The 15,614-nt window shown below is 37.9% G+C and overlaps 1 protein-coding gene across 4 annotated transcripts in view; it reads right to left on the reverse strand.

Annotated features, from left to right (window-relative positions):
• The window catches only part of CNKSR2 (connector enhancer of kinase suppressor of Ras 2), a 226,669-nt gene that overhangs the window by 89,137 nt on the left and 121,918 nt on the right, over positions 1-15,614 (reverse strand). For 2 of the 4 annotated variants that reach the window (XM_075521375.1, XM_075521365.1), the window contains exons 9-10: positions 14,255-14,401; positions 3,419-3,552 (exon numbers count right to left, since the gene is read on the reverse strand). In XM_075521375.1, the coding sequence (XP_075377490.1) occupies positions 3,419-3,552; positions 14,255-14,401 (281 nt within the window). The remainder of the gene's footprint in view (positions 1-3,418; positions 3,553-14,254; positions 14,402-15,614) is intronic. The other 2 variants (XM_075521356.1, XM_075521347.1) reach the window with 1 other exon arrangement.

The raw sequence follows: 15,614 nt of genomic DNA on the forward strand, positions 1-15,614 counted from the left end.
ACATAGTCTTGCACAATCAATTAAGGCCTAGAAGTTGTGTAGGTACATCCATGCAGTACCAAATAGGGTGTGTAGCACCTGATCATGAGCTGCTATCCCAGGACAGCAATGCATTGCCAGGCACGTACTTTGCAGTTTGTGTACGGATTCCCAAGATGATTGCTTTTTCCTTCCCCACACCCCCGCCCCACTCTGAAAATGCAAACTACTCAAAGGCATCAAACCAGAGAGCAAGCTGTGCCTGGGGTAGGAGCCCTCTCCTTGCACTAGATGAAGCAGGGCCCAGTAAACCTGCTGGTAGGACTGTGAGGGGAGATGGCTGCAAAGACCTAATCAGACAGTAATTTCTGGGCAGCAAAATGCATAGGAGGCAGCCAAGAGAGAAGCTGGGGCCTCATGCCCTCATTGGAGAGCTTCTGCCCCTCTGGACTGCCATGTGAGTTCCAAGCTGGCCAGTGTGCTGACCCATACTTCCCTCGGCATGCTGAGACTCCATCTGAGGATGAAGCAAAGCCTCCTCGTGGGATCCAGGCAGCCACAGAGGATAGGAAGAGGCCATCCTGCCTTGGCTGAGACAGCACAGCACCACAAACCCCCACTGACTACCACGCTCACTTTGCCAGGCTGCTTTCCCAGAGCAGGGACGGTGTTGGCTTGGCGAGGGGGGCTGGTGCAGCCCCGCAGGGGCTGCGAGCTCATCTCCAGTCATGGAAAGACTTTCTGTGGTGACAGTGCTGGGGGACCCCGGCAGGAAACACAATGGAGACTGCCATAAAACAGCCAGATGCTAATCGGTGCTGCAGCTACCATCAGGGGCTGGCACAAGGAAGCCTCCGTGATAAGGAGGACAGCCTGAGCTGGAGGGATCTGTACTGCGAGCATGGAGAGAAGCGCAGAGCCACCAGGCAAACACCCTTTGCCACAGCCCTCTGGAGACGAGGGCTTCAGTTCTCACCCAAAGGTATTCAACAACTGTGAACAGGCACTAACCTACGACCAGCACTCCTAAGTAACCGGCACACGAGAGTGTCGGTCCCTCTTCCTCGTGGCCTCCAGGTGCAGTTATGTCAGCAGCTGTACTATCTGTGGGTATCATCACTAAGGCAGCATGGCTTCAGGGTTTTACAATTTACATCAAAATATCAAGTCTTTTACTCTATTCCAGTAACAAAAGGAGGGTTTATTTGTTTGGGTTTTTTCCTTGGAACAGCAACAACAAACTGAGAAACAGATGCTGAACAGTTTGATAATACCCGAAATAAAGACATGGTTAAATATAGTTAATCGTGGACAAAAAACCTGATGAAATGCCAAAACAGATTATTCAGAAACACTGTACACTATGTGATAGGTTTGTGAAATGAAGTATAGTCCATTAGGATTAAGCTGATTAAAAAAATTCAAATGTACATAGCTTAATCTCTCTGTAAGATTACAGCTTGTACTAATATGTATTATAAGATTTAATCAGAATTGGTCCAAACTACTGCATTATCATCATGATTTAAGAAATGTTATTAATAAATAATCAAAATGCATTTTGAAGATCTCTATTTCTAGAGCAGAACGCAAAAACTGCTGAGCAGTGAATATTCACTAAAAATACTTCAAAAAAGAGGATGCATTTCTTATCAAATAAAAATATTTTTGTGGTGGTAAACATGATCAGTAGCAGTACAAAGGCACTACTTCATTAAAGAGCACAGTTTCAGTTTCAGGAGCAACAGGTCTTTACCATATAACTACTGCATTCAAAGAGAAATGAAGACTATGTTTTGGTTGGCGTTTCTTTTTGCAGCTTTTTTACATTAATGGGTTAGAATTAAATGCTTGATTTTTCCTGTGGATTTTCTGAAAACCATGTCCTTAAAATATTTACATACACATAACAAAGTACTGTTATCAGAGAGATAAAAGACACATTCAATCCCTATGAACAATTCAAGTGTCATGACTGACAATGTTTTTATTTAATTAGAAGAAAAAAAATAGTGAACTAGACTATGTATTCTGTTTGTCTCTTTGTCACTTTAAGACAGACACTAGAGTAATTGCGTTAGCAAGTTCAACTGTGTTATATGTGTCACATTTGAAACAAAATGGCAATAAGTTTTTTTCAAGAAATAAAAACCAAGCCAGGTAACGGATGAGGCAGGGATGAGGAAGGAACATGGGACTCAGCTTACGGCTTCACAAAAGGCTTGTGACATCACCTAAATCATGAAGTGGAAAGTCACTCTTTTGCCCTGGAAGGTTTTTCATATCGCAGAAAAGTAAGAATTTATCATAGAATCACAACTTCTCCTCCCCATTAGGCAATTTAATTTGCCACATACCTCACTCTTGGATAACCCCCAGGAAAGCCTTGTCAGTATCAGGTCATACATCTTATTAATTGGCTAGAAGAGTTACTGATAAGAAAGTCTAAGAAAAACTCAGCTACAAGAAACTCAGGTACAAGAAAGGGCATGGTGCCCTTACAACCTTTCCAAGAAAGTTAACTAAAAGAAAAGCAAGAAGCAATTTAAAAATACATTGACTGGACATATGATAGCCTGTGTCTAAGAATATGGAAGCTTTAAAAATACTGACTCCTCTTAAATACATTACTAGACCTCTGGGTAGCTACTTCTTTATTATTTATAGGCCATAATTCTCTCAGAATTTTAGGAAAGCAACATCTGTGTACATTATGGAACTATACTGAATCATTTGAGGTCGTGTGAGGGTAGGGTGATGAATCTGCAAGGAGGATCTGCTGCTTTTCTGGCTCAGCGAGCCCAGAGACCTGGGAGAGATGAAAACACCTGTTCCAGGTGGCAGGTCAGAGTAGCAGACATATTTACAGGGAACAGCATGGTCACTGCAGAATCTAGCAAAGTGGCCACACTAAAACTCAATCCTGAAGTTTGCTATAACACTATCAAATCAAATATATCTAAAAAAGAAAACACTATTGCAGAACAAGACAGTTCTCTCGTTGAAGTTTAAAGTTCCTTGCTTTTAGCTCAGCCTCCCTTGTTGCATCATGGTTATTAGGCAAGGGGACAGATATGAACTCGTTTCCCAGTTACAGATTCAGGGCTTCAGATAATTTTTGCTCTTCTGAAATAGGGTGAGACTGTTACAGACAATAGATTATCCCATATTTGAAAAATGGGGTACTGAACCTTCTTTTCTAAAGGCTACTTTGTAGCCTGTTTTGTAGACAAGACACTGATTCAGATCATTGTGGGTCTGATTCAGCATATCTACCCTTAATAATCAGTTCACCTGCAAAACGAAGTATTATCAACCTAAACCCACAGGGCAGGCTGATAAATGGGTATGTTATGGTCAGTTACTTTATTTAATCGAACGCTCAGTTACTTTACAAATATTTTTTACATTGAATGGTACCTGAAAAGATCTTTTTTACCTTGGAACATACGGTTCTGTTGGAGGAGGGGGTATGTAGAGATCCTGAAGGGCAGAGCTGTCTCTTTTTGTAGGTGTGCTGATAGTGCTGGATGGAGTAGCAACACTGCTTGTAGGACTTCTAGGAATAAGAGGCTGGTTCAAAAGAGAGAGAGAAATAATTAAGATTATCCTTATATATTATACATTTTTATTTGAAAAAGCTATAACCATTCTATAGTTCAGAAAGTTAAAGAAATAGTTAACAGTTCTAATGTCTCGTGTGCTTTTAAACTGACTGAAAAAACACTCATGCTAAGGAGACAGATCTACAAATGGACATGTATTGTGCTTATAAAATTGACTCCTCTGATTACATCTTTTTCCCTTTTGCACAGCAAGATTATTGCCAATGCCCATAAAAATAGTAATCAGTAGAGCCACTGGTGAAATTTTAATGAGTAAATAACATACAGAATCCCGTGAATTCCTTAATTAAACTAACATTGTGAAGAAAAAGTCTAGTGTTTACAGTAAAAGGTGCATAAGTAGGCATTAAATTGAATGTCATCTCCCCCCATCTGCTCTACTGCTTAAGAATTAACTGTAAAAGCTTCACTTTATGTCTGCAGATGCTGTAAAATCAGGTACTGCATCCTCAGAGCACATGTGCTATGAGACAGAATAAACTGGAGATTATTATTATTCTTCACTACCCTGGGCACACTCCTCACAAAGTAACATTTACTCACAGGTAAATAAATTGTACACTCCTTTCAGAATAATCATGCATTCTAGCTATCATTCCAGTCCAAATAGGATTCTTCCTCTTAATCACATCTCTCTTTCCCCACCCCCCCCCGTGAATTAGGCACCCCTTTTTCTTCCTCAACTTAACTATTTTGGCTAGCTAAATAATGACCAACCATTTGAAGACTTTATTAAATCACTGTTGGGCTGGAAAGTATAGCAAGATTTTCTAACAGTCTCTCTACAGATGCAGAAAAATGAAATGAGGAGGAAACTTTGATTGCTTTAGTCTACTTGATAACATGTCTGCCTAATAACAAAAGCCTTATGTTGCTTGACTTGTGTGATAGCTAAACTCAAGCAGAAGAAAAAGAAAAATGGCAAAACAGCAAGTACAACAGTATCTTCATATACTCTCAAATTAATCTGATATTAAACAAATGCTGAGTTTTGCTTTGAAAGAGTTCTTTCCCCTCCATTTTTTTGGAATTGAACTTGAAGAGAGTTCACCATACCTATAATTTCTGACCTAAATAACTACTGGAGGACACAAACATTTCACATGGTATTGACGGCAGAGAAGCTCCAAATACTGACTGAATGGGTGTGTAGAAAGATCCTTCTGCCAGCACTATTAAGAATACTTTATGACAGACCAACAGGGCATTCCTGTGCAGAATAATCAGTTCTCATTGTCTAGATATTAACCTTGACACTGTAGCATTATGCCTATACTGCAGAAAACCCCAAGAGTTCAACAGCAGGAACTTTTTCAAAATGTTGGCCTTTCATAAGCTAGCAATGAGCCATTCGAATTTCTGCTTATCAAGCAAAGCCCCCACCATTGTGTTACTTTTTTTCAATTTGTATGTAAGAATAATGCATGCCACCTAGGAAACCTCATCCTTTAGCCAGTTACTGCCTTGTTTTAGGAACAGAGCTGTGTTAGATGTTATTTATCTCAAACATAATAAAATGTATGCTTAAAATGTTCTTGTTAAAGGTTTGCAAGTCCACTTTTAGAGCAACAGCTATAACCTGACACAAGTTTTCTTTTTCTGAATGTTAGAAAACCATCTACTGTAAACAGTGATACTGCTAAATTCCTTCCTTTCTCATTAGAGTTAATGTGAGTATTCTGTAGCCAGGCCAATGAAAGACTGCCAGTACTTATAGGAAGAGAGGGAGAAAGACACACACACAAAACCAGACAGGTAAAAGACTTTACAACCACTAAAAACAAGAAGACAGAAGTCTGCAAAAATAAGAATAAAGTTGGTGGCAAAACTGGGTAAAAAAGCAAAAAAATAAAAAAAAACCTCTTTCAGAGAAACAAAAATCTTATCCTTTAAATTTTCATCTGTGACACTGTAGCCATAGATGTTCTTGAATCACTTACTAATACAACACTGGTTATTTCATTTCTGATACCTTGCACTTCTATGACAAGTACACTTTGTGGCTTGCTGAGTAGCTTGTAGAATTAATTTTCATCGTAAGCCAAAAGAATTTTGCGACCTAGACCCTGTTTACACTCGTTAAGCCCAGGCTGTTGCTGTTCATGGCTGATACCGGCAGGAGCACTGAGAGGAAGACAAGCTGGGTAGATGGATTTCTCTTCTCCACTTTGAGGAAGAAGACAGCCCTTTACTTTACCTGCATGAACAGGTAGATAAGAGGAAAGGGGGCCCTAGAGACTAGACTGGTGGCAATCAATAGGAGTTTATGGCTTATGTCACATAAGGAAAATCATGCTCAAGCATAACAGTGATCTGGACTTACAACGGGTTGATAAGCCTCTGGTGGTCCTGACCAGCTGCTGGAGGGCTAGAGGACACAGGTAAAGAATTTCCCTTGTGTTACAGCCTGGAATACCTGGGCTTAACTATTTAACTACTAATGATATGGGCTTAATTTCTGAAAAAACGATTTTGCTGAAGTCTGACAATTCTGTTGGGTAACTTCACACTTCACCGGTCCCTGCTAATACACAGCCCGGACATACATGTTGGTTTGTCCTCCAGAACAGTTTGCTGGAAGATGCTGGAAATCAGTTGGGGTTTGTGCATCTTTGACAAATGCATATTTTGGTTCATCTTTTGGCTCGGCAAGGTGGTTAAAACAGTGAGTGCAATAGGAAGAAATGGTATTCAGTCTACCACAGAAAAACACAAGTTATTCAGCTACTTGAAGGTAAAAGGTTTCCCTCAAACTGTTCCCATGTCAGACACTTTCAGAGGTGAAATTACAGTGTAACTGGTGAGAGTCTGAATGACTGTGGTATCTCACAGGATGGCAATGTGGGTACACCTTCCCAGGGCACCCAGACCTCCCAAGGGGACAGAAACTGTAATACAATCTAGTACAAGTGGCAGCACAATCCTGTAGGATTGTCTCAAAACATACTAGGATGTCTCATATCTTTTGCATTTCTGGGTCATATTGCCAAAGTCAACTCTCCAGCTAACTTCCACAAAAACAGAAAAGCTGTGTAACTAGAAAAAAAGGAGAAATCCACATTTAAAAATAGGTCACTGCTTTTTTTTTTTTTTTTAATATATTTATCACCACTTCACCAGTAAATCAGTAGCCCAGTAAGAACTGCTACATGGTAAAAGCATTCAAATGTAAGAGTTCAGCTTTTGTTTTATAAAGGAGTAAAAGTCTTCAGGCCCTCCTGGTTGCAAAGAGAGCCTTCAGAACATGGCCTGCATCTACATGACATTTTGCATTGCAATTTGGAGAGACCTCAACCGTTCAGTTCGAGTCAATCTGTGCACCTGCAAGTAAATCATGTAGCTCTCCAGTTCAATGGCAGCCATTCAGTGGACCATATGCAGGCAGAGTGAACGGAAAAACACATGGAACTCCATTCAAGTATTTCTGAATTGGATGCCTTGGAGATCAGTGTTATCACTGAGTTAATTCTCCTCCAAGGACTAGAGCTTTTTCCTGCTGCACTCCCTTTTGGTAGGCTGACCAGGACAAGCAGGATTGCTGAAATAGCAATAAAACTAAAAAGTTTTCAGGTCCAAAGGGTTAAGTACTTGACCCATGGGAATAGCCTGACAGAGGAAGTTTAGAAGTTACATATTAAAACTGGAGTAGCCTCAAAAATGTCCCACAAAAGACCCTTCATCAATCTTAACCCACAATGACAGACACAAAATCCATATTTCAATACATTTTGGAGTACTGTTTCTCAAACATTTTGCACGCACCATCCTCCTTCAGGATCATTAGTCTTTAGGGACCCTTTCCCAAATTGTCAGTTGGCCAGGGAACAGATAACCAACCGTCTTTACTTACAGCAGCTCCGTTTCTCTAACACAGGGAAATAAGAAGTCCCTGTAAGTACTGACTGATAGCACATGGACACTTAACTCCCCTCTCCTCCAGAAGCTGCTCTGTCTGTGGTTAGCCCTGCCCTGAGGTCCCTACCTCCCACTTGCTACCAGGACCTATTGCTGCTTTTCCCATCCCCAATCCTGAAGGAACTGAGAGGGTGCCCCCAGTAAGTTAGCATATTATTTTTGCTTTTTCTCTCTAAACAATGAAGGTAATTAATATTTAATATATACTTCCTAAAATTCTTTTTAATGTTTTTTAAAACTCTTTGAGCCTTTCATTAACTCCCTTGGAAGCTGCAATAGACAGTTTGAGAAACATTGCTCCAGAAAAAGACATACAATTTTTAAAAATATAAGCAAAACCAATACACAATTTGAAGTGGTAATATCTTTATACAGTATTTGCATCAGTGTCGTGGCTTATCCCCAGTCGGCAATTAAGCCCCACACAGCCGCTTGCTCACCCTCCCCTCCGGTGGGATGAGGGAGAGAATCGGAAGAGCAAAAGTAAGAAAACTCATGGGTTGAGATAAGAACAGTTTAATAATTGAAATAAAATATAATAATAATAATAAAAATTGTAATGAAAAGGAAAACAACGAGAGAGAGAGAGAGGAACAAAACCCAAGAAAAAACAAGTGATACAACTGCTCACCACCCATTGACTGATGCCCAGCCCATCCCTGAGCAGCGGTCGCCACCCCCGGCCAACTCCCCCCAGTTTCTATACTGGGAATGACGCCATATGGTATGGAACAGCCCTTTGGCCAGTTTGGATCAACTGTCCTGGCTGTGCCCCCTCCCAGCTTCTTGTGCACCTGGCAGAGCATGGGAAGCTGAAAAGTCCTTGACCAGTGTAAGCACTGCTCAGCAACAGCTAAAACATCAGTGTGTTATCAACATCATTCTCGTGCTAAATCCAAAACACAGCACTATACCAGCTACTAGGAAGAAAATTAACCCTATCCCAGTCGAACCCAGGACAATCACTAAACAAATTTTACTGGTAATATATTTTTCATATTGGATCACGGTTATGACAATTTATTGAACAGAATGTTTCCGATAACATAAACTTTTTATAAGACCAACCATGACATGAAGTAATGAAATACTATAACTAATTCATACTCTGTAGGAAACCCAGTCAGAATCCATTTTAACAGTGCTGCAAAGAATGCCCAGTTCCCATGGAGTTAAAAGACAACTAAGCAACTGAAGAGCAAACAAGTTAGTATTTTATTCAAATTTAATGATTAAAAAATGTCAGGTCATTAATTCTAATCATAAATGATGAAAACAGAATATAGCATTGTCTCTAGATGAATGAAGGAGGCAATATAATCAGGTAAGGAAAAATACTAAATAAAAATAATAAAAGTAGCATTTTCTCTCAAACCAAGGACTCTGTTGTTATTGTTGCTGTTGCTTCTTAGGAGGCTGAAAAGCTGAATATATCATAGTGGAGATATGATGCATATCATAGTGGAGATATGATGCATATCTAATCCAAAATAAAGTCTGTTTAAAAAACTACAGATACTGAGCTGTTGGTGATTTTATAACAGTACAATTTAATCCCATACAAAACAGTACAGCGAACTATTTTAAATATACAAGAGGTGACATTTAAATAAGCTTGGTGAAGAGTGTGACAGTGTTTAAGAGGGGTGAGAATGTTTTTTCCCAAGTCAACACACAAGATGTGGCTGGCAGGTGGACCTGCCCCCAACCTCACTGACATCAGTAAGAGCCTCTTCACTGATATCAGCAGGGTGTAGTCCAAATTAGCCGAAGCACGGCAACATGTGGCTCTACCACTCCTTTGCTGTATTATAAAGAAACCGCATGAAGAATCTTCCACGCTGTAGTCAAAGTCCAGTTTCTTTTGACTAATTAACAAAGCATTTTCCAGAAGGCAAAGGAGGACTTTGCAGCTAGCTGCTTGCTAGCGTGATGATAGTGACTTACGTAAGATTTCATATGCTCCAAGAATCTTCTCTATTGAACCTTCCACCCTTGTTCAAACAGCACTTCAGGGATTCTCCCTTTGAAACCTCCCCAAAATAACACAAAGTGGAAAGGAGAAATAAAACAGACAATCTAGAGTAGAGGATGTTTATTTAAGTTAGGTTTTGAACCAGACAAAAATTTGGAGAGTTCAAAGATAATTAAATCACCTCCATGTCAAGTAAGAAAAATGAAAAAATTAAAGGTTAAACTTACTTGGTTTGTTCACCACATACAGTAGCAGTCAGAAATACAAACATTGCAATCTGAAATACCATTCTAGACTTTCACACGACAGATCAGAGTATCAGAAAAAGTAACTGAAAGGCAAATTTAGTAAGATTTGTCTTGCAGGCATAACTTCTTAATATTTATGGTACAATACCATATTAATGAATACCTTCAATTGCAAAGGCAACCACAAAATTCCCCAAGGCCACAGCTGCCTAATTCAAATGTTATAAAAGCAATAACGAAAAACACAGGCTGAAAAATCCCTTGACTTCACAAATTCTGACATGATTCCAGAATGTGTCAAAGGAGAACTTTGATTATCTGCAAGAACTTGGATACTGATGGATGTTAAAACATACAATCATCAAGTGACTGAAAACAAAAAAAAACCCCGCAACCAGAACTTCCTTTAATCAGGATACAAGGGAAAAAAAAGGGTGTTTCTCCTTCTGTACTGATTGACCTTAGAGCTGGAATTAATGCACTTGTAAATACAAACTCATTATGTAATGGTGCATAGTATAGGCATAGAATAATTGTATTATTTTACTGTACATCAAGCCATTTGATATCAGTTTCAGGACTGCTACACAGGATGCATAATTCGTCTTTCTTTCCCCTGACTTTTCATATTTATTCAAAGGATAAGAATATTTGTGAAAAGAATGAATATACCACATTTCTGCTAAAAGGAAAAAAACCCCAAAGAATTAATCAATAATTATGTAGACTTGTAATTCATGGCAAGACTGCGAGGTGAAGGCAGAGCTGTTCAAAGTAAACCACTGAACATTGTAAGAAGCATTTATGCCAATTAGTAACCAGGTAATATCTGAATGATCTAAAAGCATTTTCCACACTCAGAGACCACGAACGTTTGGCTGGCATATGGCTAATCTAGATGGCTAACAGTGGACAGCAAGCTCTTAAAAATTTCATTATCAGAATGCATGATTTAATTACCAGGATGGCCTGTCACTCACACACCAAACTGCTTGATACATTGGTAGTACCTGCATACTGCCTGAACTGGAAGACTCATCTAGCACTTTCCCAACTTGCAGGCATACTTAGTATCTCTCCATTAAGTCTAGTTTTTCATGTAGCTGCAAATGGGAAAGTTCATGTTCTTACATAGAATTATTGACTAAACAAGCAAAACGCAATTTACCAATAATGCCTCAACACTATTCACTTCCAGCTGAAATAAAGTTTTGAAGGTTCTCAATTAAAACATCCCAATGTAAATCTCAATGTAAATGTGTCTCAGTTTAATTCACTAAAATATATACCTTCTACATTCGCTGCAACAGCTGTTAAACATATTCTTTTGTAGGGTGCATGCAAAAAGTCGTCTCTGCTTTTGTCAGCCTCCTTACATTCAGGCAAACTTCCACCTTCCCACCTCACTCATTGCAATTTGATTAGGATGTGACACCACATTTTTCCTCTGTGCACTCCATTTACAGAACCAAAAAACTCACAGCAGCCAGTTTGCAGATCCTAATTCCCCTTTTATCAGAATTTCATCCCCATATCTTATTCTAGAGTCTTTTGAATATTTTGCTCATATTTTGTACTTTAGCAGAATTATTACTGAATCATAATTTCCTTATAGCTTGTGTGTGTTGAATAATACATATGGTTCAATTAACTTAGCTCTGGGATGACAGTGCAGTTATAACATTCTCAAGTATTTCATGACATCCTGATATAGGAAAACAAGTTATCATAATTTCCCCTGCTTCCAAAGGTGATGGAAGTACTGCTTTTCCTTATGTTTTTTTCCTTTATGCTATCACTTTCCCCCTATCATCTCACACTACCTCCCAAGCTCCTATTAAAAAATAGCACCCTTACATGAATCAGGAACATAAGAAATTTCACAACAGCCATAGGGCAAATTGCAATTACAAAATATACAGCTTTTCTGAAGATGTTTTTTCAGAAATTTTTGAAGTAAATTCTGTTAAATAAACATAATTTCTCATATTTTTAGTAGCTATAAAATTACACTGCACTCTAACTGCTTTCGCTGCTTGTTATTAATCAAACATACAGTACCGATTTCACACTTAGGCTACATTTAAACTTTAACATCAGCTGACTTTAACATCTGTTCACCTCTGATCTGCATAAATTAACAACAGAAATCTCCACATTATGCAGCTTCTGAAGTTTGTCTTCACTTCACCCTGGAGCTTTTTCGACACTGAGTCTACTTAAGAAATCACACTAAAATTACAAATTACAACAGACACACATATGCACACTTCACACATAAGTGTTGAATGAGGTTCTGGCCTTTTTCTGGTGTCATGTTTGATAAAATCAGAACAATATCATCACCAGAATTATATCTCTAATGTTTAACAGTATCTCTGTACTCATGTTAGCCTTAAAAATATTCATATTTTCTATGCTATCAGCAACAAAACCACACCAAAACCAATACTCTCATTACTCCCCCCCCACCCTGTAAGATTACAGAAAACCTCTATCTAGGGTCAGTCTCATCTTATCTAATACAGATAATCTACATTCCAGCTAGCTGTCCAGACTCCCTTTATCATCAAATGGAGAGAAAGAGGCATGCGCGGGGTCCAATTCAGCTCATCCTAAGGCAGATCAGTCTAAAATAGTACAAGATGAATGAACCAGTAACTGTTATGTGTGTCTGCTGGCCAAAGGGAGTAAAGATGAGAAACCTGGATGATATGTAGGTATGTACATAGCAGATATCTAAAGTTAGATCAGTTGAATAACACCCTACCATCTGTATTGAACTAAGGATGCTGAGATGTAAATCAGAGCCAAATAAAACACACTCAAAGATGACTGGATTTTTGCTTCTGGAAGTGAGCGTGGAGTTTCAAACAGGCCCGCAACTTTAGCTCATGACTGCATTCACTGTAAAAGGACCACAGGAATCCTCACTTTCCTACTGGACTTAGTTTAAATGGTGGAAATTGGTTTCTATCCAATTTCTTCCCACCCTTTTGGAGTAGCCTGTCTTTAATTAATTGCTTATTTGCTATTGTCTGCATCAATGGCCCATGTCAGAAACTTCTGTTGTGGGGTCTTCAGTGTAATTATTCTAGTAGCAAATGATAAAGTGAAGCAAAAAGAAATATTTAGAATGACCCAATTCACGCAAAGAAATACCAAACTCACTCAAAGAGGATTTAGCCTGAAAGTATTTGACCCCATTTAAAGCAATGATGTGCATTTTTCATTTGTATTTATATTCTCACTAAAGCTACGATAAAAGTGCAGCCTTCATGTATGGACATTCATACACTCATATCATGCATACAGATTTGCAATTTTATGTTCAGACGCTAGTAAGATATTTTTGGTTGAAAATTTTTTGTCACATGTCTAGTCAGTACTTTATATCTGAAAGACCAAGACATCTCAATCATTTAAAAACTTACTCAGTTTCAAAGACGATGCATTTAACCATTATAAAATAATTTTTATATAAACACACATATTTGAAAGAAGTTCGTCATGGCATTAGTTCTTTTTATGAATCTCTTTATATTTTAAATGGCAAAGACCACAGCTACTGGCAGTGGCATTTCCATATCTCATTTTTCTTTTGCCCAAACTTTGCAGAAGTCTCTTCTCTCTCAAATGTACTTAATTTTAAATTAGACTTTTTACTGTGATAATAAAAATGTCCCAAAGAATGCATTCTTTATGCAAAGAAAATAAATTTCTAAACATTGGTCTATCTAAACTGAATGAAAAAAGGGATTATTTGTCAGTTCCATCTGTTGGTTACATGCTTTCATCAGTCTGGACATAACTTTTATTTCCTAGAGTAATCCATCACAGTGACATTTTATCCTACAGTGAAACACGAAAGCTTTAATGAAACCATTCCATGGTTTTCAGCACATTGCAGGCTTACTAAAATTAAGGGCCCAGCAGGACATCCTGTGCTACACCTCCTTATGTGCAAGGGTTCAATCTCAAGGACAACTCTGACACGAATACAACTTTATTTACATGAGGAAAAGTGGTTTATTGAATAAAATCACCTTTTAAATTTTTCTATAACTCCATGATTGATCAAACTGAGAACTCGAGATCTTTTCCTTCCCTCTTTCTTTGAGGTTATACTGCACTGAGAGCTTAACAAGAAATCTTTTCCTTCCCTCTTTCTTTGAGGTTATACTGCACTGAGAGCTTAACAAGAAGTCAGACTAAAATTTATCAGTTTCTGAAGTATGGTTGTTTCCCCTTGGCTAGAAAAGTTACCTGGGGCTACTTTTCTGCGTTGTAAAACACTGGGACGATTAATTCTTAACTTTGAGAAGTTCTAATAACAGGTTTAATTTCAATTGAGCCTATGAGAACAAACTGCAGAGAAATCATTTCAGAAACAATTTTTCAAAGTATACAAGAGTAAATCCATATGCTGCTGAGATGAAGCACAATAAAGCATCATTGAGATAATCTATAGTTAAAATGATGGTGTATGACTTATGATTAAGCTTCATTACCTGCAGAGCAAGGGGCTTCCATCTCATATTTTTCAGTAAAGCTGGTGCTGAGGTAAGCATGCTCTGAGGTCGCTTTTTCAAAGTTAAGATAACACCACTCGGATCCTCTCGTAGTGCATTCACCAAATTTTTCAACTGCCACCCCACCTGGTAACCAGTAAAATCATTACAATAAAATTGAGGTACAGTATTCAATATGTAATGTTCCCTTTTTAAATAAGATTAGTAAAATAACATAATAGGAGTGTATATATATATATATTAAAGGAGATTAACTCTAGAAATGTCAAAAATAAATTACTGCATAAAAATCACGTCAACTAAAATAATTATTATAATGCATTAAGATGGATATGCATCATTTCAGGTTTTAGAATTAATAAACTACTGTTACTCCACTGTAAATGCACAATTAAATCTCAAAGTGTTTTCAAAATTAGCTCCGGTAAATAGACTTTAGAGATTAGAAGGTTAAAAAGCCCTGGCTTCTGCCCCAACACTTCTATTCAAAACTGAGCGTTTTATACTCCATGGTTACTATTTAAAGTCCACTAACCACATGTAGTCATATTACTTCTACTCCTAGCAGCTTATGCAAGCACAAACCAGTTCAGGAAAATCTTCTACTCTTCACACTGCTATAAAAATAAAATCAGAATCACAAGGCCTTTTTTTAAAATAGTACTTCTTTCATGGTGATTTCAGAAACAAATACAGTAAATTAATGACAGAAATGTAGTCTAGTCACTACTTGAGTATTAGCCCGAAGTAAAATTTTCCTCATTGAATTACAGCATTTTGAAATATTCTAAAATTAAGAACTTGACTGACATGGAAAGCAACAAGTCTTTATTTATAAATGCACGATAGAACTTTCTGAACAATTTACTTTGCATTTTTGAAAAAAGTACTTCAAATATTAAAACAGTACAACTCATGACAATGGTTTTCAGTCTAAATAATGCCTGATTTTAGGTATCTATCTTGAAACACTTTAAGATATTCAATTCCTGCATTTTCAAGTTTGGCACCTGGAGTGGAAATACACAGAATCATATATCCCTTGAAAATCTTGGCCTGTAGACTTAGAAAGTGATTATTTCTGTAAACTTGACAGCTTTTCTACCTTTTTCTCTCTCTCCTCCCCTAAACAAATAAGTAAATTTTCCTGATGTTTAAAGAATCTCAGTTACAAATATTTTCCTGCCTTCACAACTTGTACAAGAACACTGTTAAGAAGAAAATCATCCAATTGAGAAATGAAATTCTTACTGAAAAAACATCTAGAACTCTGAAGTGATAAGGTAACATCATCGTAAAAAGGTTACTTTATATCATGTCAATATATTTGAAAAAAATC

The sequence above is a fragment of the Mycteria americana genome, chromosome 1 (genome assembly GCF_035582795.1).
Source record: "Mycteria americana isolate JAX WOST 10 ecotype Jacksonville Zoo and Gardens chromosome 1, USCA_MyAme_1.0, whole genome shotgun sequence".
In the NCBI taxonomy this organism is placed as follows: domain Eukaryota; kingdom Metazoa; phylum Chordata; class Aves; order Ciconiiformes; family Ciconiidae; genus Mycteria; species Mycteria americana.